Source organism: Dinoponera quadriceps, unplaced genomic scaffold (assembly GCF_001313825.1).
Source record: "Dinoponera quadriceps isolate SergipeBrazil2010 unplaced genomic scaffold, ASM131382v1 scaffold6118, whole genome shotgun sequence".
In the NCBI taxonomy this organism is placed as follows: Eukaryota; Metazoa; Arthropoda; class Insecta; order Hymenoptera; family Formicidae; genus Dinoponera; species Dinoponera quadriceps.
The window spans coordinates 1,120,932-1,147,978 of NW_014562572.1; the positions used below are offsets into that span (position 1 = coordinate 1,120,932).

Below are 27,047 nucleotides of genomic sequence, written 5' to 3' on the forward strand. Positions count from 1 at the left end.
CGTGCGCTCGTCGACTCGGCCAGAGGTCGGTTGGAGGAGCGCCTTGTTCGCTATATTTTCGTTGGCACGGAACGCGACGGCGACCACGCGAAGTCCGAAAAGGTCAGCCTACGTACATGCCGCTATGAGCTACCGGCGATTCGTATATTGGACACTCGCGCAAATTGCCTCGATAAACACGTATTCGTTCGCATATACACACAGAAACACACCGGCGTTCTTTTTGTCGGCGCGATCTTTATCGGCCACGCGAACTTCATCGGGACGCGTCGGATTCGAGCGCTGCGACGCGTCCCAGTGAGTTGTCGAAGTGCGGGGGATCGATGGTATCTCGATCGTGGTGTTCGCGGATGGAAGCAATTAATCGAGTTCGCTCTCGTTGCGTAATTCGACGACCGCCTGCGACGACTCATTTTCGCGGACGCGCCCCGGAAAACGCGACAGCCCCCATCCGAGTCCCCTCATGTAGAGCATCGGCAGTGAATTAACCCAACCTGCATTCGCGTTACTGTTACAGACGGTGATCTGGGAATGAGTTCGCGAGTCGCGCGTAATCGGGAAGTAACGTCGTCGATGATGCGAACGAGACGCACGGCCGGATAATGCGTCGCGAAGCGATCCCGCGGAATCATCGTTACGACATCGCCCGAGGGGAAGGATGCAGCACGGCAAAGGTGGATAGAAGACGCCGAACGTTCGACAAGGTTTATGTGCAGGTGAGTGGACCGAAATATCCGATATCTACGTGGCGATACGGATAAAATGGTTTGAAATTTAAAAGAACATTTATTAGGATTGCATATTTAATACATATTATATTATATATATATACACACATATATAATTTTCTGACGAAGCACTGTTCTATTTTAAACATAACTAATTTTTTAAATCTATTTATTTGGGGGCCAGATTATGCCCATTATGCAGTGTCGCCATATTTTTATAAATAATGTGTTAAGTAATAAATATTTTATAGTTTTGGATCGATTGAAAGAACACTTTGACGAATTTAAACTACGAATCCGCACGCTATAACAAATTCAAAACACGGCAATCGTTAGCACAACTCGATATCGAATGTCTCGTATCGCCGCGCTGTTTACCCCAATGACCCAAAGTAGTTTGCAAAGACATCTCTGTGTCTCTCGAAAGGAATCTGCTTTCGTTTTTAAGCCTTCGATACGCGCTCGATTTTCAGTAATTTAAACTTCGAACAACCAATCGAATTTCATCGTAAAGACAATTATGTCGGCTAGCTATGTAAACTTGAAAACTCACCATTAGCAAGAGCGCTCGATAATAGAGAATGACAATAACAGAGCGCGTTAAGGTATTAGCGTTAGTGTGGCAGATCAAGGCACACTGTGACAGTTTAAAACAACGCTGGTACAAGCAACGGAACAAGGGATCTCTACTGTATCGATGCGATGTAAATTTCAGTAAAACAAACAAGTTTGACAAAAGATTACTTGTCTTAAAATCTGTAAGTGTTTTTATGTTCTACTGACTGTATTCTCCATCGGACTCAGGTTAATTTTGTTAGAATCAAACCGGACCATTTGGATAAATAAAAATAGCACCGAGCACCGATTACACACACAGTAACGCAGCAATCATTTAAATAACTGAAACGTAGAATTAGATAATTAAGTTATGTTATCCCTGAGCAATCTGTAAGTACATTTCTTTGTCACATTCTTTAAGTACATTTTTTGGATGCGAGATTTCAACAGCGACTCATTTCATTCGAAACTACATGCTATAAATCCGTTCTGGTTCTTTTCGTAGAAATTAAAAAATTCGACAAGTCGTGCCATTTAAGCGATCTGTAAGTATAACTTTTCTTTCTTCTATACACAAGATTCTTACGCCGGACGATTTCAATTAAAACTATATGAGACTCTCTCTCTCTCTCTCTCTCTCTCTCTCTCTCTCTCTCTGTGTTAATTAAATTTCCATAGAGCATAATGTCATATATTTCTAGAAATCTCAAATATAAATTCCACGTGAAAAAAGAACCATGTTTCTCGCGTTTTGTTACGAAAATGTTATTTGGAACATAGAATATTATCGAGAATAAACGAATAATACATATTCGTTTGCCTTTCATGACATAATCTCTAAGTAAACATAATCTCTAAATCTCTAAATAAACATAACATGTTATGACATACATAATACATTCTGTTTATTTCAAACGATGGAATCTAACGATCAAAATAAAGTGTTATTTACGGTTATCAGTGCCTCATATGATGTTAAAGGTGCAAAATAACGGGAGAAAAAAGGGAAGTTCAAACTACATATATACTCGTAACGCTTCAATTTCTGTCAACTTTTGAGAGAATTTCGCTTTATATCTTTAGAAAAGATTTCCTTATCTTTATTTACGTGAACTCTATTCTTGAGATTTCTAGAAATATATATGCGCGCCAACTATGTTTCTTTTTCGTTTCGCGACAATCAGTTAATTAATTAAATTCTATTAAGTTAATATTAAATTGCAAAATTGCTACTTGCACATAATTATTTGTGCAGGGTATATTATAAAACGCATCGATTGATCGCAGAATTGATAATAGAAGAAATGTCTCCGAAAGATACAGTTTACAAATATATCGTCAGTACTTTCTGCAACACCGAACCGCTGTTAAAAATGTACCACTATAGATGGGTAATCAACAAATTTTGGCTCACATACGATCTTACAACCAGTATAAACGCCGGCACAAGCGAAGTTCCTTTTTCTCTACACATGATTAAGAATCCAACAGAAGGGAAAGTATTTTTCGTCGTTACAGGTTCTTTTAAGCATGATGCAGTTAAATGTTATACTTATTTAGAATCTATCACAATGTCAGAAACTCACAAATTACCCTGCCGTGTTGAAGACGAAAAATTATATTATGAATTAGATATATATTATCTTCTGTCTCAGGAAGACAAGTATCTATCCGATGGTGCACTTAGAGTTTATTTTAAATTCAGTTACATGCAACAGTTCGTGCACAAAGTTATACAAACCAACATAATACATGAAGGTGAAGAATTACCATTATACAACAAGGACTTTGCTAACCGTAATGACTCTCACGCAACGGTTGTGTTTAAAGCGGACGAGTTTACTTTCCGAGTGTCGAAAGATTTACTTTGTGCAAAAAGTGGTCACTTCAAAGCTCTGAATACCTCTATCTTATTAGAAGAGATAGCGGTGGACGAAGATGAGATGCTTGATGTCGTGGAAAAGTTCATTGTTTTCATAGAAAGTGACGTGGTCCCTAATATAGAGAGTACCAGTCTTGATACATTACGCGCTCTTTTCTTAATGGCTAAGAAATACGACGTAAAAGATCTTCTAATAATATGCGAAGAATATCTAAAGAAGTTTGTTTCGAATTGCTTATTGCACAAGAATCCCGAAAGAATCCTTCTGGAAATATTACTTTTTGCAGAAGAGCACGATGCTAAAGAATTATTGAAATTTACCGCCAGTTATATCACGTTGAATATCAAAAAAATCATGGAAAACGAGGCATTTTCATGCATTATACAATTACATCCCAAATTACTTACGCGAATCAAGGAAACCGAATTCTCAATACAAAATGCAATTCACATGTCTTGAACTCTTGAAAAATCGAGAAAAATCGCAATCCGTAGAACGATTCTAAATGTATTTTACTTAACATCGACTGGCTATTAACGAATTTCTATACTTTGACTTGCATATTTTTTTAGTTATATATTCGGAAGTGATTTATAACGTTTATTGTTTGCAGTGCATCGCATATTTTTCAAATATGTGCACATTTACACAGAAAACATAATATAGGTTTTGTTACATAATGTTTGTTGAGAAATATAATAATATTGTCCATAGGTCGGACGTCTTTTCTATTTTGCTTATAAGATATAACAAAAAAACATGATAATGCCATATGGAAGATTAACAACTATATATATTACTATTATTTAATTGCTATTACTTTGACTGCCATCCAGGTTTAACTGACAATCTTATTACGTTTCATTAAATCATGAATAATCACGCATATAAAGTATAACTAACTCTACATATTGTATTACATATGTGGCCGATATATATAAAACTGTCAAGTATGTGCACCAGGAAATGCATATATTTAACATAGCATTACTTATTTAAATTCTGTTTAAATTTTGGAACGCTTTATGAAAATTAGTGTGGCAGTCAAACATTAATAACAACTTCACGTTTTTATGTGTTACAAATGTTAATAAATATTTATGTATTACAAATGTTAATAAATATTTCATTCTTAAAATCACAAGTGTAATATAACTATTAATTGGAAATTTTGTTTATTCCGTGAAATTCTTGTATGTGTTATGTGTTTCGATTATTTAAAAAATACGTGGGATTTTTACCTTAAATCTCTTTCTGGCTATTTCTAGGTTTCTGCATTTTCTTTTATAAGCTTCGATTACAGTTGTTTCTTAAAGTAGTTATATCGCTGTATTTTTAATGGCATATCAAGAAGGTTACTCATAAATTTAGTATTTATCGAGCAAAATTATGTTTCTATACATTTATTTCACTACCTAAATAATAATAAACGAATTTTTAAAAAACATATTTTGTGCTGCAACTACCTTAAAGTTGATTATATCGTAGAGGCCGACGGGTAGATTTTCACTGATTTAAACTTCGAAAACCCAATCGAATTCTATTGTAAGAACAGCTGTATACTGTAAGCTTGGAAATTCGCCATTGGTAAAAGCGGCTATCAAAGAGCACAACAATAACAAATCGCACGAAGAAACTTGCGATAGTAGGAAAGACTAGGTATCACTTTGTGATAATTTGAAATAACGTTGGCACAAGCAGCTCTGAACAAAGCAGGAAAGAACCGCGATAATATCGTATCGGTGACTATTGCGAACGAAGTATCTTGACACGGGGCTCGCAGTATTGGAATCTGTAAGCATTTTTATACATTTCTGTGTGTATCCTCCGCTAAACTCGGATTTACTTTTAGAATTGAGTCTCTCGTTTGAACAGATAGACGTAGCATTGAGAACCAGGTGTGCAGAGAAACAAACGTTGAAATGAGAAAGTTCTGTAATTAAGCCTCGGCATTTAAGCGATTTGTAAGTATAATGTTTCTTTGTTTTAAACGCGATTTCAACAAAAACATTATATTATATATCATGTTTAACATTATGTTAAACATTATATTATTATCTAATTCCATTCGTTATTAAAGATTTTTAAATTTTCAAAGCCGAAGCTATATGCAAATCTCAAATATAAATTTCACGCAAACAGAATCAAGTTTCTCGCGTCTTTTAAGAGAAATTTAGAATTTGACGAAAGCAGACGAATGATAAATGTACTCATACATTTGTCACATTCATGAGATTATCTCTAAATAAACACAATATGACATATGTTAGGTGAACAAATATGATGTCTGTTTATTCCGCACATTTGGATCGAAATGAAGCGTTATTAACTGCTCTCATTATCGCAGTGTATAGAAAATGCTCGAACAACGAAAGAGGAAAGAAAAATTATTATTAACAACTGTTACGTTCGTAATATTCATTATATTTCATATTATCTTGTCTAAGTTCTATATAAAATATATAAGTTTTATAATTATATTTATATTCAAACTTTTATTAAAAACGTTTTTACCATGGAGCACTTTAGAAAAAAATATGTAAATATTTATAAAATATATATTGAAAGTACATACACGCAGACACACACACATGCAGACACATATCGGTTGGTTGCAGGATTGACAATGGAACAAGCGACCTTGCCATATTCGCTGTATACAAAGAAAACAAGTTACATCACCAATCATTGTAGAACGGACCCGATAATGAAGTCTTACCGCTATATATGGACTATCTCGAACTTTTTGGACATATATAAATTTGTTTCTTCTTTAACGTCCGACAACATCGAGCAACTGCCTTTTGTTATTCAAATGAATGTCGACAAGAGCGAAAGGAAAGTGTGCTTTCACGTATATACCAATGCTTCTTCCAGTACGCACTTGTTTTATGTGGAGGGTATCCCGAATAGACGTCTGTACACGCTAAACAGTACAATTCATGATAATGAATTGTGCCATGTATTAGAGATTTCGTTTCTTCACGAGAAAGAATCGACGCTTTTATGGAATAATACACTTAGAATTATTTGTAGCTTCCGTTTGTTATTAAACATCACGCACAGATCGATATGTTATGAAATAATGTGTCCAGAAGATGTATTCCTGATGGATAATAATAACTCGGAACTCAGCCAATTCAATTCGATAATTACACTGGTAGCGTTCGAGGAACATTTCTACATACAGAGAAATATACTTTCGTCAAAAAGCACCTTCTTCAAATTCATATTAGACAAGAATCCGACAGTGAATAAGTTCGCTTTAACGAACATCAGTCATATAACGCGGGAAACCTTTAATATATTTCTGTGCTTTTTACAAACTGGTCATCTAAATGCGCAGAATATAACTACAAACATGTTATATCAACTCTTTGCATTAGCTGCCGATTACGATATACAAAGCCTCAAATTGTTTTGTAGATATCGTATAATCGATAATTTCGATCAACAAACCGCTGTCGAAAGTCTAATTCTCGCGCACACATATGATGACAAATATCTAGAAGAGTTTGTAGTAAATCATATGAAATTACATATGGACGACATAAAAAATACTCCACCATTTATAACGCTATTACTAAAATATCCCGAACTATCGGCAAAGTTCATGGTAGGTGATCTAAACGTAAAGAATGCGACTTATGAACTTTCCGAATTCCCCGACACTCCATTGTGAAAGCTTACTATTATATTATGACTGAGTATTATGACTTAATTATCTTTAATCGTTAACTTACCGATATAATTTAATGCTACAGACATTAAAGTTACTGGCCGCTTTTCTTACACTTATTCTGTTCTTTCTCCTTTTTTCATGTTATTCCGATACTTTCGAATACATGCACGACGAAAACTTCCGTAATACGTTGCGTTACGTGTGCGTAAAATTGACACCTTAAGAATCTGTATATTCCTCATCCGATGTTTCCAGCGACATTTGTGAGCTACTTTCACACATATTATTTCTGACACATCAAATATTTTTTTTTAGAAATACATTTGCGACATGAAGAACACAGAATGAATTTTCCCTATTTATTTGTAATATAATATGCATTGCGTGCTTCGAGGTATAAAATAAAGTTTAAATGTAATCCTGAAATACATTTTTATGTTTAAATATAATTGTCTGTTTGTTTATTTAGGAGACTATTGCTGTAACATGTTCATAGAAACGCGGAGACGTATAAGATACTGAAACACACGCGCGATGCGTAAAAAAATAGTCCACACGTTAAGCGCGACTTTACGTGAGAACCGTAATTAATCAGTTTTTCCATTGCAATGCGCAGGCCGGCGGCATCTCGGTACCGGACCGCGAAATCGCACGGCTACGATAAGAAGCAGAAGTGGAGACGGACAAGTGTGCGGAAGGGTACGCGGTCCATACCCGGCCCGCCATCCTGGCGGCATGGTCCTTTGGGCCACAATACTAATCCTCCAAGGAGCTGGATTCGTAGGTGAGCATAATCGAGCTTAATCAATCTCAAGTGCAAAGTGTTAAGATGAATATTAAAGTGCGTTGTGCCGAATTTTCAGTAGCAATATTAAGGAAACTCTTCATAAATGTACTGCTTACTGAAAGAAATACTTCTCTATATCTTTATTTAACTATCTGAGTAATAAATATTAATTTTGAAATATTTGCACAATATGTACATTAATCCTTAATATCATAGTAATTTTTTATTACAATCCTAAATGTGATTTGAAAGGAATTAAAAATATAAAGTAAAAATAAGACGTTAATCTCAAGGAAAGCGTATAAAAAGCGTGAACTTTTGTTGAAAATATCTCAACTTCCGAATAGTCAATTGTTTTCTAACTTTATAGATGCGTAGGTATATCCATTAATATGCAATTAAAATTTCAAAAGATTTCTAAGGAAATAATTTTATGGACCGTCTACATTATGAGATTATTCATAGAAGTGACGTGAACTTTTCACTGAGGAAAAGTTTCGAGGAATCCCGCCGAGAAGGAGCGACGATGTTCTCTTCTTTCTTTCCCTCCGGAGACACTCGATGCGCAGATCGGGAGAGGAAACGCAGACGGATTTTATTAGCGGATAATGACGAGGACACTCGTCGCTGACTGTTCGCAGGCTCGGTGACAGGCATTCCCGGCGTCCCGGAAAACATAACGGTGATGTTCCTGAACCCGACGTCCGTGCGCGTGTCTTGGAGCACCAGTCAGGTCGAGCAGGTCGAGAAATACGACGTGACGTACAAGCCAACCGACGCCAGGTGCGTTCCAACGATTCCAACGTTCGCGGAATCGCGCGAATCAGCCGGGTCGCGATTCCGTGAATCGAGAACCGCCGGATTTTCGTCCCTCCCGGAGAGAGAGATTTGACAAATAAAAAAAAATAGAGAAAGTAACACAAATTATCCCCGTTCCCTCCGATCTGCATATCTCGCGCTTCTCGTTCTACTCGCTCGGCGTTCGCCACACGAATTACACGGCCGAGAGATGCTGACACACTTAACGAACGGCGCTCGCGGATTGCGACAAAGTGCCGCAATGCAGATATTTAGACTATCGAATCCGACATGTATATATACATGCAAAAAGTTTAAACGGCTGCAATAAGGGGGAGCGTTGCAGCCCGCGCTAGATACGACTGGCGCTTATCATACGAGAAAGGGTCGAAAGGGCATTAATAAGCGGGTCGACTCGTGCGTGATACGCGTGTGGTCCGCCTCGGTCCTGTGTGCATGTCGCGCTTAATGCAACATGCAGCGAGCCCGTTATACGGCGCACGGTAGTTTCCTTAATCATCGGGTGTGTCTAAACAGTGCTCGAATGTAAACGAATACGAGTTCCGCCGCGTGGAAGCTCTAAACGTCGAAGCGACATTTCCCTTTAATCCGCCGATCGACGAGTTTTCCAATCCTACGTTGTTACAGCCACGTGACGTGTTAATGGCGTTGCGTATTTATCGTATTTTAAATGTCAGAGAGAGAAAGAGAGAGAAAGAGAGAGAGAGAGAGAGACAGATACACTTTTTGAATTTCTTCTTTATCATCGATCCTCATCTATCCTCGCACTTTACAACTTCGGCCGTTTCTCCAAAATCGTTCGCCGACGTTTTTGCACATTAAAGCGTAACTTTTGTCACGCAAGAAGTAAAAATCTAAATTGCTTGACTTGTGGCAACGATTTGATTTGATACAAAAACTGATGGATTGAGATTGTATTCAAAATGATACGAATACATTTCAATATCTGCCTCTCGGTCATTTCATTCATGGAAAGCTCGACTTTTCGAATTGTCCCGAGACCCCATATGCAACGGCGAATGCGAACTTGATGTACGGCGACATACCTCGCGCAAGCTCGCCGGGACGTGAACACGAAAAGGTCGAGCGACCTGTTACGACGTCCATTTAAATGCTTAAGCGACGCGATTACGTGCAATTTGTCGTAAAAATGCTTAGCATCGATTCCTATTTCGATAAGACGCGGTCTCGTTATATAAAGTTTAATATGCGCTTACTTACGCCGGCGAGAAATTACGGCTTTACGTAACGATGAAAACACACGAGCCGATATACATCAAACAGATTAATTGGAAAATTTCGCTGGCTAAAAGAGTAGCCTGGGGCTGCTCGACTCTGCATCGGGAACTCTGTTCCGTCTCACGTTCGTGACGAGCCTATCAGCGGCTTTAATAATAGTAATGATAACAATAATAATCATCATCCCGTACCGCGCTATACAACGGAACTTTATCGGATATCAGAATAATCTTGTAATTCTGGCAATCTCTGTTCCTCCTTCTCTCTTTCTTTCTTTCTCCCTCTTTCCTCCCATCTCTCTCTCTCTCTCTCTCTCTTTCTCTCTTTCGATGATTGTTAACGGTGCATCTAATACCGTCAATCCAATTACCGTGCCTCGCAACTCAACGCAACGTGGATCTTGAATCTATCGAACTGTAGCAATGACAAGCTGTAGTTGCATTTCGATGCCTCTCGATATAACCTTGCGAAAGTGTGATCTCTCCGAAGAAAAGGAAACAACTTCACCTTCTCTCAGCGAAAGCACGGCGCGTATCTCTCAAATTTCGATTCACTCGCCAAACTCCGCGAATCGATTGATCATGAAGAAAATACTGGAGCCAAATGCGAAAATAAATAACAAAAATATAAATGCATTTACTGAAGCTCAAGATAGATTGAAAAGGAAGCATTCAACTTTTTAAATGGCTAAAGACGCTCAAAGACATGGTCCCTTGATTGCTTAGGGGAAGGCTGTAATCCTTTCTCAGACGCCGTAAATATTTTTACGGCGCTTGGATAGCCTCTTAGGTAGATCGATGAAGAAAATGGGTCAATGGGAGTCAAATAATGGCGACTGAGTTTTATCAAGTTATACTGGTCAAAAATTGTATTCTGGATTTAAACCGTCAATTCTAGTTAATTTTTTATACAATCAAAAAAGCATTTGATATTTGAATCTTTCTAAAATAAGAAATTATAATAAAAATATGTTCTGTTGCTTCATTTTTATACCTTATATTCTACTAAAATTTACAAAAATTACAATATAACTGTTATATACTGTTCCAACACGCAAGCATAAATAGAAAATATTCGAGCAGGATATAACTTATGATATGAAATTCGTTAACCAGTGTTATCAGAGAAAGAATTTTCTCTCTTTCAAGTCTTTTCCAGAAAATTTTTGTTTTCTTTTAGATAGTTTCGCTTTTATTAGACATGACGATTTGCATGTCGCATTAAGTCGATCGAAGCGTCTCGACGGACGGTCACATGAACACATGAAAAAATAGAATCTTAACGGCAAGGTGGTTAGTTACAGGGTGGTGGCGGTGGTCGCAGGAAACAGCGAAGCGGTTACTTTGAGCGGCCTCCGGGCTGATACGCAATATCAGCTGGTAGTAACCGCCGTGAGAGCCGGAAAGAAGTTTCGAAGTCGACCGATCGTCTTCCGTACACTCGGTAAGCTTTGCCTTCCTAAGCTTTACCTGTCTCCGGCGTCACGGTCACAGGCGAGAGGTGCGTTCTGACAATGGGAGAAATAGTTTCTCTAAAATAGAGTCTGTGTAGCAATCGTTAGTTTAATCATCACGTTGCTTAATCCGTAGTGTTATTATTAGTCGTGGTCCGCATTTTATACATCAGTCATCGTCGAGATCGTAGCTGCGAGCCGTATCGTGAGATTCTCTTTCGCATTATTTTCCGCCGCGTAATTTCTTTATACACTGTTTGGTTCGCGGCACGCGAGATATATTTTAAATTAAATTGAAAAACTCAATTTAATTTTTCTAATTGGATTGCTCGGATTTTTACTCTTTACCTTGATTTTCACGGTAAATAAAACTGAGGCGTTTTAGTTTGATTACGTACGGCTTGCAGCTACATTTAGAGAGATATGTGACAAATATCGTTCGTCTCTTTTGATAGTTTTATGTGTGTATAGTAGAAGCACCCGCGATATAAAGAGTTTCGATTGATTCACATTCGGCCTTGCGATCGCGCACTTTCGAGACATCGGTATATGTAAACAACATCTATTTATTTATTCTTTTAATTATTCATTCATTTCGTATATTTATATTTCATTAAAAATCAATTTATTTGACAAAATATCGGGGAAAGGTAAAGAATAAATTGCGATTGAAAAGTTCGCAAGGTGGACTCAATTCGAGCTTACTTTCGAAGAAGAAGAAAATAAAAACGCCTCGAGAACTCGAGTTAACGTATCATCCGTCGTCGATCACTTGTTTACGCATGCATGATAATTAATATGTGCACGATGAGTTTGTCGACATAATTTCGCGAGATAAAGCGACGAGGCGGGCGGCATAAAGCGTCGCGTAAAATCTCGTGTAAAGGCGTTGAACGCGCACAATTTCGCGGCGATGGCATCATGTAAACGAGGTTCTATGGTTTCAGAGCCACCACGCACGTCCCCGCAGCAAGATGCAGCGGTAACCGGTGGTCCTCTTCCACCACCTCCACCGTCCTCGCAACAACCTCAACCGTATATACAAGTAAGCTATTTTCTTTCTGAGCGATTCGCAATTTTTGGACGTCGTCACGCGTTGGGAAACCTCCTCCGAGGTGCTGCGATATCGCACGGAGAAAGGAGAGGGGTTGAACTAACGTGACAATGAACGGACCGAGTGCATTTTAATGGAAGGAAACCAAATTTTCGGTCCTAAAAATTGAATTTATGCCGCGATTCTAGATAGAATCGTAGGATTTTACGATTTTACGATTTATTCATAAATTTGCTTAGAATTGCAGCATTAATTTATAAGAACTAGAAATTCTGTTTCCTTCAACGAAAACGCATTTGGTTCGTTGCCACGTTTATTCAACCGACCTTTTTCCCCATGCGGTTGAAAACTATCCACGTGTTCGTTTTTTATTAACGTTTACGGCTACGATCGAGCGGCCGAAGAACGAGTTCAACGAGTTCCGACGTTCGCTTCCCGTCGCCACCAACGGTTCACGCTGCAACACCGGCAAAATCATCGCGAGATTCCTTTCTCGCTTAACGCAGCAAGTTTCCGAGCTTCGACGTAGCGCCGTTTCAGGTAAATCCGCTTCCTTTCGACGCTGCAACTTCGGAAATTTCCTTCCGTCGGCGCTTGCGACCCTTATTCTTCGAGTGTCCTGATTGCATATAGCTTGTGGCTCGAGTCCTTTCGAGGAGACGCTTCCTCGCGAAGAAAAATGAGAGGATTAGGTTCCTCTTGTCGGGTGGTTTTATTTACGCTGCTGAGATATCGAGAGCCTCTTGATCTCTAGTGATATGACGTTTCCTCGAGGGAGAGATCTTTTCCCGTGTATATTTTCCCCGAGCGTAATCCAGGAGAATTACACGCCTTCGTTTCAATACATCCTGCGCGCGACGCGCGTATTTCTCAGGGACTCTCGCCGATTCGCGCGAGTTCTTCCGCGGAAATCAACGATGCCAAGTGTCAGCTCCGTGAGGAGAGACAGTCACGGGTGATTTATTGTGCCGCCTGGCAGATAGGATTATATCCTGCCGGTAGAATGAAAGGGGGGGAAAAAAAGGGGGGAGCGGAGTATGTGTCGTGAAACTTTTCCGGATCCAATCGAGGAACGCCAGGAGATCGCAGCAGCCCCGCTGCTCGTGTTGACCGTGTCTTGAGATTATATTTCTTCTTTAATTTTCCGTCGTACGAGTATATCCACTCTAAATGTCCGACGGAGGACAATAAATAACGCCGATCTTCTGCTCGCAGTCTTGGCGACGATCTTACGCGTAATTCTGTGGCGTTGCCGTGTCGGATCGACGTTTTCTAATCAATCCTCTACCGGCAACGTATAATGTAGCACCTTCCGCCAGCAACTTGGGGCTTTGACGGCCAATGCAGGTTTTTACACTGTTCCAGACTGTATAAATGTCCGGAAAGGTTTGAATTACAATATAGCTGAAATTAGTAAAAATATATAAAACATATAAGAATCACGGAAGCACGAGAGATCTCAGTCGATGCGAAGAACCCGTAGACGACGTTTTTCGTACACCGGACCGTTTCCGTAGAACGAAGGAACGCGGGAGAAACATAATGGCTGCACATCGGTAAAATGTCGCGTATGAATTGTCGACTCTTTCCTCCTGCGAGCGAACTCTGCGATTTAAGCATCCGCTGAGACGAATAGAGAGCGATAAAAGGAGAGACAGAGAGAGAGAGAATGTGGCCCAAGTCGAGGCACAGGTTCTTATTCTCCCCTCGGTACAGTATGCTGCTCGTATTAGACGTTTATGATATATTCGCGACGGCGTCGAGATGGCTGTCTGAACGGGAATATGACTGTCAGTCTCCCTTATCACCGTCGCGTTTTCGTACTAGACGATTTTACCGCGAGATCTCCTCTCGCTCGCATCTCTCAAATGGTGAGGACTGCACATGCAACGGCTCCGAAAGTCTCTGTCGATTCGTCACGCAGAGACACGAGTCTCGTTCGTCGGATTTTACACTGGGAGAAAAGTTTGCTTATTTACCTCACGATGAACGAATCACCCCGGTAGAACAGAAAACGGCGATGGCTTTAAAATAACGTCAAATGATGAGAAAATGATGGAAAAGTGAGCTTTTATAATCATTTTTTTCATCATTTCGATATTATCGTGATTTTCCGTTCTGCCTGGACAAACGCGTCTTGGTCGAAGGAAATCGAATTTTCGTTCGCAATAACTGAATTTGGTTCATAAGGTTTTCTGATGTCTCGTTTAGAATTTTCGACATAAGTTTTCTCGCTTCTGGCGTCATTAAAACGGCAGGGAAACGGGACGTGTAAGCAACAGAAATTCGGTTTCCTTTCACCAACGCGGTCTGTTCATTGTCACCGGTAAGTTCAAGCGAGCTATTTCTTTCCGTGTATCTTTTGGACGTATGCTGTCGTTGAGGCGTCTCGTGATTTACGCGAGGAAGGTCCCTCGTTCTCGAGAGCCGCTTCGATTCCTCGCTCGAGCCTCCTCTTGTCGTTTCTCCGTGTATCGAGACGGGAGTCCACGAGAATTTCCTTTAACACGGGACGCTCGCCTGAGAGAAACGCAGACGAGGGCGTCAGAGCCGCGAATTAATCCAAGCTCCGCAACTTGCTTCGCTTTCAGATCCGCGGCGTCGAGGTGGGCATAGTAGTGTTAGTGCTGATAGTCTGGGCGGGGGCGATCGCGCTCTTCTTCAATCGCTGGGGCAAGATCCGCATGTTGCTGCCGTATCAGCCGGACTACAAGGAGCAACTCAAGGTCCCCGGCACCGGCGTGTGCGCGGCCGCGAACGCCGCGTACACGCAACACCCGACGCAGCACGCGTGCTCTCAGGTAACGCATAGGTATACTGCACCCGCGGCGCAACCCTGCGAGAGCCCTGCGGGCTCGCCACCGCGCGACTCGCGACGAAACGCGCAGCCAGGCGGAGCATGCTCTACAAATTTCTTCCCACTGAGAGAAAAATATCCGGCATAACTATCTGCAAATATGCCACAACTGTGCGCCGCACAATGAAAGAACTACAGCCGAGAGAACCGGTTTTCTAATAAGTGTTACTACAATCGCCGCTTTCTCGCTGGAGCAACAAGAAGATACAGTCGATGCGGACTTTTTTTTTAGTCGGATTAACGATCTTTTTCCCTCAGTGAGTACTGCCACTTGGAATCACAAGATGTGACGTTTGACTCAAGCACGAGCACTTTTAATCTGGAATCTCTGATTGGCTGCAGCGTTCACACGAGTGAACGTTGCGGTTAGAGTGGATTTCTTTTTTTTTTCTTTTTTTTTTTAACAAAGATAAGATGCATCGGATTCATTTTTCAGTGTGGAATAAAAATATTCACTCAACGATCCAGAGTGCAGAACGCACTCTGTATGAAAGGTCACTCGAGTTTGAATAATTCAACTGTCACTCTACTTGCCGAGTGGAGTTTTATCCCGAGAAATTTGGAGAGCGCGTACATATGATGCTGGAAAAGATCCGCGAGTCTTCGACGGACGAATTGAGAGAATCTCGCTCGCCGGGAGCAGCGAATTCAGAGGGTGTGCCGGTGCGCATAAAATTCGTTTCCCTGATATACTTTGAATAATTTCGAGAATACGGGAGATGCTTGAATTCTCGGTTGAAACCGCGACCTCCGTTTTAGGCGGTTGAGAAACGATCTCGCGACTTAAAACCGTCTCCGGCCGGCGATCGTGACTCTCTGAATTCCTCGTCGAGTTCGCGTGTACATATTTAGACATAGACAAAGTTTCGTTAAAATCAACCTTTACCAACTATCTCATGACTAGCTCACAATCGGTCACAATAATCTCGATTAATTTTCTCAGCTTTTACCTTTAGATCGCATCGTCGCGCGTCGAGCTTTCGGCCGAGTTTCCACAGCGTCGCGTGAAACTCCGATTCGCTCGGATCGCCGCAGATCCGAGGTAACAATCAAATCGGACGGTCGAATTAGCTCATTACGGCTTTTCCGGTACTGTCGGGTTAGTCAATTGAGAAAAGGAAGCCGAGATTAATCCTCCCTTCCGCGTCGAAGGCGCTCGAACTCGCCGTGTCCACCGGCATCTGAGAAATCGCGCGTGAAAACTCTCGGTATAATTTCCTTTTGTTTTCTTTTTTTCTTTCAATATGAAGAGAAGAATCTGCTGCGAATTAGGCAACTTTCCCCTACAGGAAGAGATTTCGGGATCGGTGTTTCCGCGCGGAAGTATCACCGGGAAAGTATCGAGTTCGCGAGGGACGCGCCCGCGGAAAACCGCTCGGGGTGGTATTTTCGCGCGCGCGCGCGAGAGAGAGAGAGAGAGAGAGAGAGAGAGAGACACGCGCTGCAAATTCGACTGGTATTTACACGAGAGACGCGCGTACGAGTGTAACGGCGGCGCGCAAGGCGGCGTCGAATATAAGCCCGCGCGATTTACAAACGGGATCGAATCGGAGCGTCGAATGTCCGGCATTCGTTCTCGCTGGAATTCCGAGACGATCGCGCGCGAGCGCTCGCGATATTGCTGTTCGATTATGCACGCGCACGATGCAATCTTCATCGTTTATGCATCGGCGGGCCAGTTTCTTTGCCCGAGTGTGTTACCCGGGTGTAAATCCGGATGCCTGTCCGACCGTCGGCGAGCGAAATTCGAGCAATGCCGACGCATGAACGGACAGACAGAAAATAGACGTAACGCACGTAAACGTACGTAAATAAGGGCGCGAACATGTAACATAAGCGTAACGGCGCTTCCTGTGGGATTATTAGCATACCTCGGATTCCGATATGCTTACGGAACCGTAATTCGCTCTGAAAACAAACACCCCGCAGGTCGCGGTTTCGTGAATGCGCGTACGATCGGGTGAGCGCGTTTTCCGAGTTCTCCCGTGGGGTTTCCGTTCGGAAATGCGCGAAACCCGGAGCGAAGATCGGTTTTGCGAAGAGGCGCCAGCGAGTCGCGATCAGACGCGGTGCGATGTGCAGTCTGTTTGAAATAAGTGTAGACGTTATTTTCAAATACTGTCGAATCGTAATCATAGTAAAAATGATAATAAATGTTTATTACGATGTAATTGATTAATTTATGACGTAAATGTACCAATATGAAGTTCAGTTGTTCATAATCGCCTGGCATACTCGGAGAAATGACACTTAGTGATAGCAGCCGACTCTCATTAGCTTAGCCCGAACTTTGCTCTCATTGCTAACATTTGGTTATTAAAGGTAAAATGAATTTGCTATGAAGTACAATTTTATTGGCTGAAATTATTAGAATGAGTAGTTAATGTTGTTTAACTGTGCTTTTTGCCCAATTATACTGTATGTAGACAATTCAATAAATCGCCTCGATATTTCACGTCATTCACATACAAACGACTCCGAATGGTCCAAATGGAAATATCTAAGCTCTTCGCTTTTAATTTTATTCGTCCCTCACGCAGTGATAAGACCTTATTTTGAGCAAACGTGGCAAAAGGCCATTCAATTTGCTTTCCTTTTTCGACGTTTTTCGAGTCGCACCACGTTCCGGAAAGTCATCAATCGTTTTCGACTCTTCGTAATGTTTTACTCATACGCGAAATGTTTCAACTTTTTCATGTATTTAATCGCTTTTCCAAACAATATTTTCGGCCCTTTTATATGCAGACGTGAGAATACCGTCAAAGCCTAAACTTATTTTAAACAGACTGTAGCAGCGAATCGTTGCGAATCGGGGTATCGTATTCAATATTTTGAACGCCATAGTTTCCAATAATCACGCGGTTTATGAGCATATGCGTGCGTTCCGCCGCATACGCGGGCAATTTTATCGCGCACGAAAGGGGTGGGTGGATTGTGGATTTTTCTAGATTCTGTTCCGCGTGGTAAATTGAAATTCTCTTCTGCCGGACGACGAAAAACTGCTGATTGGACGAACCGATAGGAAAAAACGATTTTGTGCGTGTGGGCAAGTATGCGAGGATTAAAACACGTGGCCGATCAAGCAAATTTGTTCATTTCGCGTATCCAATAACTTCTGTGCGGTATAAATATATATACTGTATACATATTGCGTATCCCCGTGTATATAAAAATGTAACGTTACATTTACACAGCGACTATTTTGAAACTACGGACCGCTTTCGGAAAATCGCACTTTTGAGAGCCGCGAATTAAAGTTTGTCCTCCGTGAGAATCAATCCGCGAAGTAAATAGATTACGAAATTTTGTTTCGCTTAGTCGCTATTAAATAGAGTTCTCTCTAACGCGGGTTCAACTTGAAATAGAGTTATCGAGATGGTTAATGCTAATCAACTGTCCTTTCTGTCCGGGAAAAATCAGTATCGAGTGGGCCGGAGAAGTCGTCGTAGAAGACGACATAAAAATGCACATCACTCGTCCCATTGACAGCGAATCACGTTGCAATACTTATTGACGTGTATCACACTATAAAAGAAAATATGGATTTCCGAAACGCTTTAATGATTGTCACGTTCGACGAATTTAACGGTTTTCCGCAACGAAGCGTACTTTATTTTCCGGAAGAACAACAGGAATTTTCGATCCGCGACTCCACTCATGCAAGCTTATGTTCGACGCTCGCAAGCTATATTTCGGCGTGATTTGGTAGAATATATCAAACTGCTCGGACGACTAAAGTTTACTGACTATTAAACCAAACACTTCAGTGTTCGCAAACATCAGCTCTGGACCTGTTTTGCTCGGTCTGCGCGATTACCAATCTTCTCTCTCTCTCTATCTCTCTCTCTCTCTCTCTCTCTTGCACACACGTCGAACCGTTTGTTTCACGTAACAAAAGAGCTCACCTCTCGAGTCGAGTTTGACGTCACGGCGGAATTTCAAACGAGGCTCAAGATAGAGAGTAATTAGTTGAAACGCCGCCAACATCTAATACCTCGCCGGGTGCTATATACCACAATCCGTCCGCGTAATCTGCATATCTCGAGAGTGAAAAACGAGAACGACTCAACTCTGGGAAGGAGGAGGGGGCCAGACGGAGAAAAATTCTAGACGTATCGATTTGACTTCTCGCGATTTAAGGTGGTTGTAAGGTAAAACGAATTTGATAAGAGTTCGATGAAACTTGCACCACGTATACATTGAAATATTATCTAACCGTTCGTGTAATTAAATAATAATCGACCATTCGAAAGCTGAGATGTTTGCAATTAAAATTGATACTTTTTATATGCGTTCCTTGAGATTAGCAGAGATTAATGTTATTTTAATTTCTATTTTTAATATCTTCTAAATTATCGAAATATGAATATTTTTCAAGATACTTCACTTTCAATTCTGATATTTTCTAGTACAAAATATGAAATATCTCATAAAGTATTCCCTTTTCGCGATATTACAATATAACACTTTTCCAAATAATAATATGAAAGAAATCGATTATTATATATATATCAATCATTACACATTGGTGCATCGGTGCATTTGCAAGATGCAGTGAATTTTATGTTTCCATTAAAATGTGACATCCTGTATATGTTTACCTCAATTTCGTTTCAAATCAACATTTATTATTTAAATAGTGATATAAATATGTAGGAACGTAATTTTGCTTGATAAATATTAGATTTACAAGTAGATTCAAAGCCTCCCTTTGATGCACCATTAAAAAATACAACGCTGAACCTCACAACCTCCTTAATTATCGACGGTAAATAATCGCTGTGAGGATGGGTCGAGATGGAGCAGAGAAAAGAGAAGCCGCTTTATCGAATATGTTTCACGTCGAAACGTTTTTGCCGTGCGTTACGTCAAATTGAACGCAAACGCCCGATTTCGCGAAAGCTCGAAAAATCCGCCGTGATTGCGCCGTTTGTTTAACGTTGATTTTTTCACTCTCTTTCTTCTTTATTTTATAATAGTTTGCAGTAACACGAAAGTAACGTAATGTTCGCGAATTAAAAGCGTTTCAGAGATCCAATTCTCGTGTTCGTCGTAAAAAGCCCACGTGCCAACGATTTTCTCGTTTTCGCCACGTGTAATTTTTTTCACGAGGTCGCGGCGCAAAGCGAAACGTCCGGTTAATCGCCGATATAGCGACAACGCGAAAACGCTAACGTGCCGCTCGATTTTCCGTTTCCGGACGACCCTTGTTTCGCCGCGATTTTAACTATACGACTCGCTACGTTAATCGTAAACATTAGAATCACGCACGGGGAGAAAACGTTCGATTGAATTAACGCGACGTTCGATGAACGAACCAGGCTAGCTTTGGTCGAAGGGAACAGAAGGTCATCGTGCGACGATGCACCGTTTATTACGAAAGTTTGAACGGCGGCTCCGTCTGTCAAGCTTCGACGGCGACGATAGATATTATCGCGTCCGAACACCGCTGCCATTTACGCGCGCATAGATTTCAGCCGCTGGCTGCAGCCCCGCGATTACGCAGCGACACAATTCGTCCGTTATTAAGCGAGAGCGGCCATGCGCTCGCCATGCATGCGGCCCCGCGCGAGTATACGTGCATAACAATAATTCAATATCTCGCGTATTGAATCGCGAAAGTTAATTGGGTGCACAGCGGGTACAATGCGAGCGCCGCGCAAGCTTGAATTCGGCGGAACGAGCCGACTCGAGCGATCTTTTCAAAATCCGACCGTTATTGTCCGACGACATTGTATTGCGATGTTTTCTATCGCAGGGAATACTTAATCGCGTTGGAAGGGCGCTTATTGTGCGAAGGAACGCTCGAGTTTCAACCAGCCGTGAGGGAAAACCCGTACATTCGCAGTCCGATCTTGTTCTTGAACTTTCTTGGAGCGGAATCCCACTCAGAACAAGTGGAAAGTGGCGATATTTTATGTCTAAAATCGTCTTAAATTAATCTTGAAATGCTTTACGGCTCACCTGACATCATTGACCGCGAAGCATCTGCAGATAAAGTTAAGACAATTTTAAATACAAGATCTGGCTGTGAATTCCGGCTCGGAAGAGATTTTCGACGTCTGCGCGCGACCTCGTCCGACCACACTCGACCGTTATCACTTCGATCGCGACGCGATGTTACCACGAGGATGGGTATCGTAAAAGGGGTTTTTTTCTACGCAACGCGAGCGTCAGTCGTCCCCGCGTACGATACGATCGCGAGCTTTATTGTTGCCGATGAAATGGAACGTGTGGAATTTGACGCAGAAACGGGAATGGCTATAGGATATATATATATATATATATATATATATATATAATTATCCTTGACAATGTTTCATCCACCACCCCCCTTCTCATGTCGCATTCTCGTGGAAAACCTCCGTTCGCCGGACGATCTTCATTTTTCACGCCACGCGAGAAAAAATGAAAATTCCGCCGACGGGGTTTCGCGCGAGAGAATCTTCATAAATCATTTACGAGCCGGTAATGACATTTATTCCATACACATGCGCGGCGGCAACTGTTGAACTGACATATTAGGCTTCACGGCGGACGAGAATTTCTCTTCGAGATTCCCACCGGGATCACAAGGGAAATAAAGAAAAAAAAGAGAACCTCTCTCTCTCTCTCTCTCATCAGTCTTGCAAAAATGTTGTCGAAGCTGGAACATCTTTCCGGCCGGTCCCGGTGGCGGTAAAGCGAATGCATCAAATTGTCCGCCCAGTCACAAGAGAGAGTGTCCTGTTTACGAATCCTTTTCACGGTGAGAACGAACTCTTCTTCGGAAAAGGGAAGAGGAAATAACGTCGAGCGATGTCCCCGTTGAACTAGCGCAATATTAACGTTCAAAGGTGTCGCCGCGTGTCCCACCGGACTATACAGGGAAAAATTTATATCGCCAATTTGGGGCTTGACTGTGACGGGCAAATTGGTACGTGATGAATTTTAACATGTCGTACGAGCGGGTCGTAAGGATGGATTCATAGCCACGTAAAACACCAAGTGCGTCTACCTCTTGTGACGATGAATTATTGAACTAATCGTTTCTCGCGATACAGCCAGCGCGATGCTGTCGTTCGAGAGATTTGGCCGAACACCGGCGCGGGAAAAGTGTCGCGTTTGTATAACAGGTTGAGATAAAAGGGAAGCAGGGTCAGGGACTAAATTGACAGTCGATAAATTTTTCTCCTTGTAGAGCGTGTCACGTGCCGCGTGCTGTATAGTTCTCGATTTACAATAAACTAAGCTCAATCGTAGTAGTTACAGCGTAGTAGTGGTAGAGAACCCAGTAGCGAGATCAAGCTCGGACGAGCTTTAGTAAAAGAGAAAGCCTTTAGCGTATACATTATAGTACGTACTATTTTTTAGCGTAGAAGATCCGCACACCTTCGAACAGTCTCATTAGATCCGCATTCACGTAGCCAGTAAGATTACCAATTTAGTGATAATCTCGATTAACGCAACTTTTTAATTCTATTAATCTCTTCTGTTCCTCTATTTCTGTCTCCACGTCGTTTCTCCGTCGGACTGACTGCACGAAATTCGCGAATATCGGCTGGCGTCACATGCGATTACCGGTACTCTCCCACACTCTTCGTGTCTACGCTGCGTGTGTGTGCCCTCCCCCCCGACCACCCTCTCGTGTCACGTTCGGCGGGATCTTACACGGCCACGGCAAACGAAAAACCGAAACCAAAAACAAACAAAAAAAATATATATATATGTGTGTGTATATCGGAAAAAAACGATAAACGTTCACCGGAAAAAAAAAAACGAATAATGCGATACGCACAAAAAAAAACGAACGAACGAATACGACTGAAGGTAATGACCACATTGTCGGATATGGTGATGCAGTGCGGGGGCGGGGGCTGCTGCGTCCTGGAGCAGTGCTTTCAGTACCCCAGAAGAGCCCGAGAGCCCCGGGACTGCGGCTGCCAATTCGCTCTACTCCACAGGGCGGACAACGCGTGACCATCGGTACATGTCTTAAGATCTCAATTTTATCTTCTTGTGGCCCTACCTCTGCTGGAGAGAAACCTCGGTCTGCACCGAGGCTCTCACCCTGTCTCTTTCTATTTCTACCACTGTCTCTATCTATCTATCTATCTATCTATCTATTTTTTTCTTTCTCTTTCTTCCTTTCTCTATTTCTCTGTCTCTTTCTTACTCTCTCACCCTCACGCGTTTTCTTGTGTCTGTGTGACCTCCGCCGTAATTCCCTCTCTGTCTTTGTACATTTTTTCTGTCTCACGCCTTTGAGCCCACTCGTATATTATGATTTTCTTTTCGACATCTCGGACGGGAAACTGAAGGCCTGTTTAGACGTTTGATTACCCCCCTGTCTACATTCTAGCGATCCGTTAGGCCTAGATTCGTCTATTCGAGAGAATACACACATGTTTGTGAGTTTCTAGAATGAATCATAGAAAACGGTATGTTCTCGTCGGATGTCGTCGATCCCGTGATTCAGGAGCATTCGCGAGAAATTTCGTTGAATCGCGCCGCGTTGCAATCAGGGATCGGATAGTGGAATCGACGACGGCTGTGCAATGCAACCGGCAACGGTGAGAAAGCCGCCGTTATTAAGCGCCAGTGAACGTAATCTCCCTAATATTTCCTCGTTCTTCCGTTTCCACGGACAGTCGACAGCGGGCGTCCGCGGAACAAAAACGTTATATCAATTATTTCGCGCACGCGGAGAGAAACGTTACATCAGTTTTCCCTCGCAAATGCGCGCCGTGCAAATTAGCTCGGTTAATAGCTTAATAGTTAACACCACCAGCTACGCGACCTCCCACGTGCACCTCCTATTTCCGTTTCCGCGATCAATTACAGCGTGTTACGGGCCGAAGCCTCGAGGGCGTAAAAAGAGGGTCGAGGAACCATCTCACGAGACGGAGGCGTCGACCGCATTTTTTGCCGACGCTCCGGCTCGAGGCTTGCCAACTTTTTTGCGCGGATATCGTTTTATCGATAAACGCCGCGATGAAGGTGCGACATACTGGAAATCTCGGCTGAAGTTAGCGAGAGGTGGATTCCACGGGGAAATCCACGCGGACCAGCGATGTTGACGAGGGTCATTGTTATCGAGAACGATATCCACCTGCCGTTTGCTCGAAAATCCGCCATTCATATTACTCAATTCGCTCTTAATCCCCGGGAGAATCGATCGGGAGGGACGCGCGGATGCAATCAAAAAAGCAGGTAAACGGGCTCTCCGCGGAAAAGAGCGCGCGGGCGAGAGAAGGCGAGAATAAAGTGTAATCTTCCAGCCGAGTTGCAGCCGAGTTTGAATGAGGCCCGGCTAAGTCAAAGCCGGCCGCTCACTTTGACACACCTCGCCGACTGCGAGCGATCTTCCGCAGCTTCTTCCGGAAAGCTCGGCAAGTCGCGACTCGCGCCGCTCTCGAGAGGCTACTGTTGACTTCGGACACGCCACGTAATAAAAGACAGAACTAAGAAGAAAGAGGAGGAGGGAGAGAGAGAAAGAGAGAGATAGGGCGCTTTAGGCGACCTCTTTGCATCGCATGTACGTCTTGCGAGAGCGTACAAAGGATGACACGCTTCAGAGTTGGCAAGTCTTCGGAGAGTCTCTCCGCCGGGAAAAAAAAGAGAGGAAATCGATCGCCGCGTCTCGCAGATAGTCTCATCGACCCGCATGGTTTATTCCCTCATCCCCGAGACACTGCACGTTTAATATATTATCATTATCGTTCCGTATGCAGAATGTCCTCCATACATATTTCGGACAGATGTGTAGATAGCTGTCATGTTGAACGGTTAGTTCGGTCCCTGCAATATTTATTCGTTCCATCTGTTCGGTATTCACGGAATGCACGCTTGACGTTGTATCGATCTCGATCGGTAGAGCCTAATTGGCGTATGTGCGCGCGTGTGTGTGAATCTGAAAGTTTGCGTAGTAAAATAATAAATAGTCCGGTATATTGATATATATTGATACAAGCGACATTCTTCGCCCGGCTCGTTCCTGAATAAATGACTTAACAAATCAATCCATAAGAGCAAGTGGAGGACACTCTGTGTGCCGTTCGCACACATAACCAGGAACCGCATTCCGGACACAGTGAATTTTTATTTTATTTTTTTATAATTTCCTATAGGTATCATGAATGTGCCCGGTTTTGGGGCTTTGTTTCTAGAAGCGTCAAACCTCAAATATCTTAGAAAATAGATATTCGCGACATATTTGAGTAGAAAAGTATTTCTCATTCGCATCCGTGCGCATAAATTTCCATTCCCTAAGAGCAAAATAATGTCGGTTTTAATGTTTTCCTTTATAAGATATTAATTTTAATTATATTATTGAATCAAGAAGATTTACTCTAATTAGAAATTTAATTCAACAGCAATCATTTTTCCATGTATACGTTCAGAACAAGGCCCCATTATGAATTTCACAGAGCGGGGAGTTTACACGTGAACAGGTGAACGCGGCGCGATACGCGAATCTTCCTCCGGCGAATTTGGCGGATTTTAGATTTGCGGCTGTATATCTCGGCTTCGTTAAATCTAATCCATCGAGAAGTCGCAGTCTCCGCGGGCTAATAGCGCGCTGACCCAAATCCGACCGGAATCATGGAGGCGACGGGAGCTTCCAGTGTAACACATCAAATTTGATCGGAATCTCCGCCCTTCGTCGGTATTCGCCTAATTAAATTGCATGACGTAAACTGTCCGACGAGTGATTGAATAAACGTTACAAAAAGCCGATCGATCCTCGCTATTGGCCTATTTCGCCTCGTTCCAAAGAGCACGAGGAAATGGACTCCTTCGGCGTGCGATTTATGATTCTTTCCTCTCTCTTCCTCTCTCTTTCTCTCTCTCTCTTTCCCTTCTGCTCACATCATTAAGAGTCGAATAATGAATTGCCTTGCACGAACCGCCATTTATTTCTATAAAACGGACATTCACGACGGAAGCGGAGAGTCGCCGAGAGCGGACTTAATTGAGATAAAAACCGGAGGCTCACGAATGCGCGCGGAATCACGTTGTTTACGGGAGGTGGAGCGCACCGAACATATACACTGAAATTTCTTTCTCCTTTAAAATCCCACGTTTTCTTTCTTTCTCTCCCCAGAAACGGGAAGAATCGCCGAAAATCCGTTTCGTTCGAAACTCGTTTCGGATTTCAAATACAGCGCAAGCAGCGCTATTACGATAAATACAGGATGAACATATAGCGACGTTCGTCGAGTTTTAACACGATGTGTTAGAATTTTTATTAATGCAACGGCGTAAAAATATACACTCATATTTACCTCCGTGTAACGCGCTTCTATGGAACTCTTTCGACGCGACCCAGTTTCACACGCGCTACAATAGCTCGCGTGCGCAGAGCGCGCTTCTGTGTGTATACAGGCTGTCTCACAGGGTGTCTCGAAATATGTAGAAATAAATGAAAATTATCGGAGAGAGAAAGGTGGAGCCAGAGAAAGGAAAAAAGACATCGTGCGGCAATGAGAAGACAATTGTAGCACGAAGGGAGACTGTAATATCGCTTTAACGTGCTCGATGAGTCGGTGTAATCTCGTGTAATGACGCGGTATAATTCCGTTATAGCGTGCGGAAATTTAAAGACATCGGGTTTATGTGTCGGGACATTTACTACGCTTCGTTTCATTCCGATTTACTCCGTATTCTTTCGTTCCCCGCTGTCAGATTAAGTCAAGTGTATAATTCTTCAGACCAAATGGAGAGAACGAATTATGGAGATAGCGTCGTAGAGAGTTGGCGCGAGAATCGAATCGTTGAGGCTGAATCCACAGGTCAGAGCCTCTCGACCGAGCGCACCGCGTCCCGAAAAATTTCGTGAATGTACACTCGTCCGTTTGATTTCTTCCCGAATCAATTCCTCCTACGACGACACTTCCAATAGCTTGGTTTGAAAATAGACCTCCACCTATCTCTGTTTCTCGATCGCTTGAAGCCGCTTGAACCCGCCCCGCCACCAGTCACCTCTTTGATGCATATTGAGCACC

The 27,047-nt window shown here is 42.3% G+C and overlaps 2 protein-coding genes across 7 annotated transcripts in view; both read left to right on the forward strand.

Annotated features, from left to right (window-relative positions):
- LOC106751134 overlaps positions 1 to 27,047 on the forward strand; it is a 90,224-nt gene that overhangs the window by 38,288 nt on the left and 24,889 nt on the right. For 3 of the 6 annotated variants that reach the window (XM_014631940.1, XM_014631942.1, XM_014631941.1), the window contains exons 3-8: positions 518 to 716; positions 7,468 to 7,635; positions 8,280 to 8,421; positions 10,994 to 11,139; positions 12,097 to 12,194; positions 14,795 to 15,004. In XM_014631940.1, coding sequence (XP_014487426.1) covers positions 7,587 to 7,635; positions 8,280 to 8,421; positions 10,994 to 11,139; positions 12,097 to 12,194; positions 14,795 to 15,004 — 645 coding nt within the window. In that variant the 5' untranslated portion in view covers positions 518 to 716; positions 7,468 to 7,586. Of the gene's footprint in view, positions 1 to 30; positions 103 to 517; positions 717 to 7,467; positions 7,636 to 8,279; positions 8,422 to 10,993; positions 11,197 to 12,096; positions 12,195 to 14,794; positions 15,005 to 27,047 lie in introns of those variants that run through there. The other 3 variants (XM_014631937.1, XM_014631938.1, XM_014631939.1) reach the window with 2 other exon arrangements.
- On the forward strand, positions 1,310 to 3,628 carry LOC106751122. Its single transcript, XM_014631911.1, has 3 exons — positions 1,310 to 1,442; positions 2,574 to 2,785; positions 2,942 to 3,628. The coding sequence occupies exons 1-3, from the start codon at positions 1,310 to 1,312 to the stop codon at positions 3,626 to 3,628; spliced, it is 1,032 nt and encodes a 343-aa protein (XP_014487397.1).

Coding starts and splice junctions, on each gene's coding strand:
- LOC106751122 (XM_014631911.1), top strand. CDS start 1,310: ATGACAATAACAGAGCGCGTTAAGGTATTAGCGTTAGTGTGGCAGATC. Junction 1,443..2,573: donor TCGATGCGATGTAAATTTCA/GTAAAACAAACA, acceptor GATTGATCGCAG/AATTGATAATAGAAGAAATG. Junction 2,786..2,941: donor AGAATCCAACAGAAGGGAAA/GTATTTTTCGTC, acceptor CTTCTGTCTCAG/GAAGACAAGTATCTATCCGA.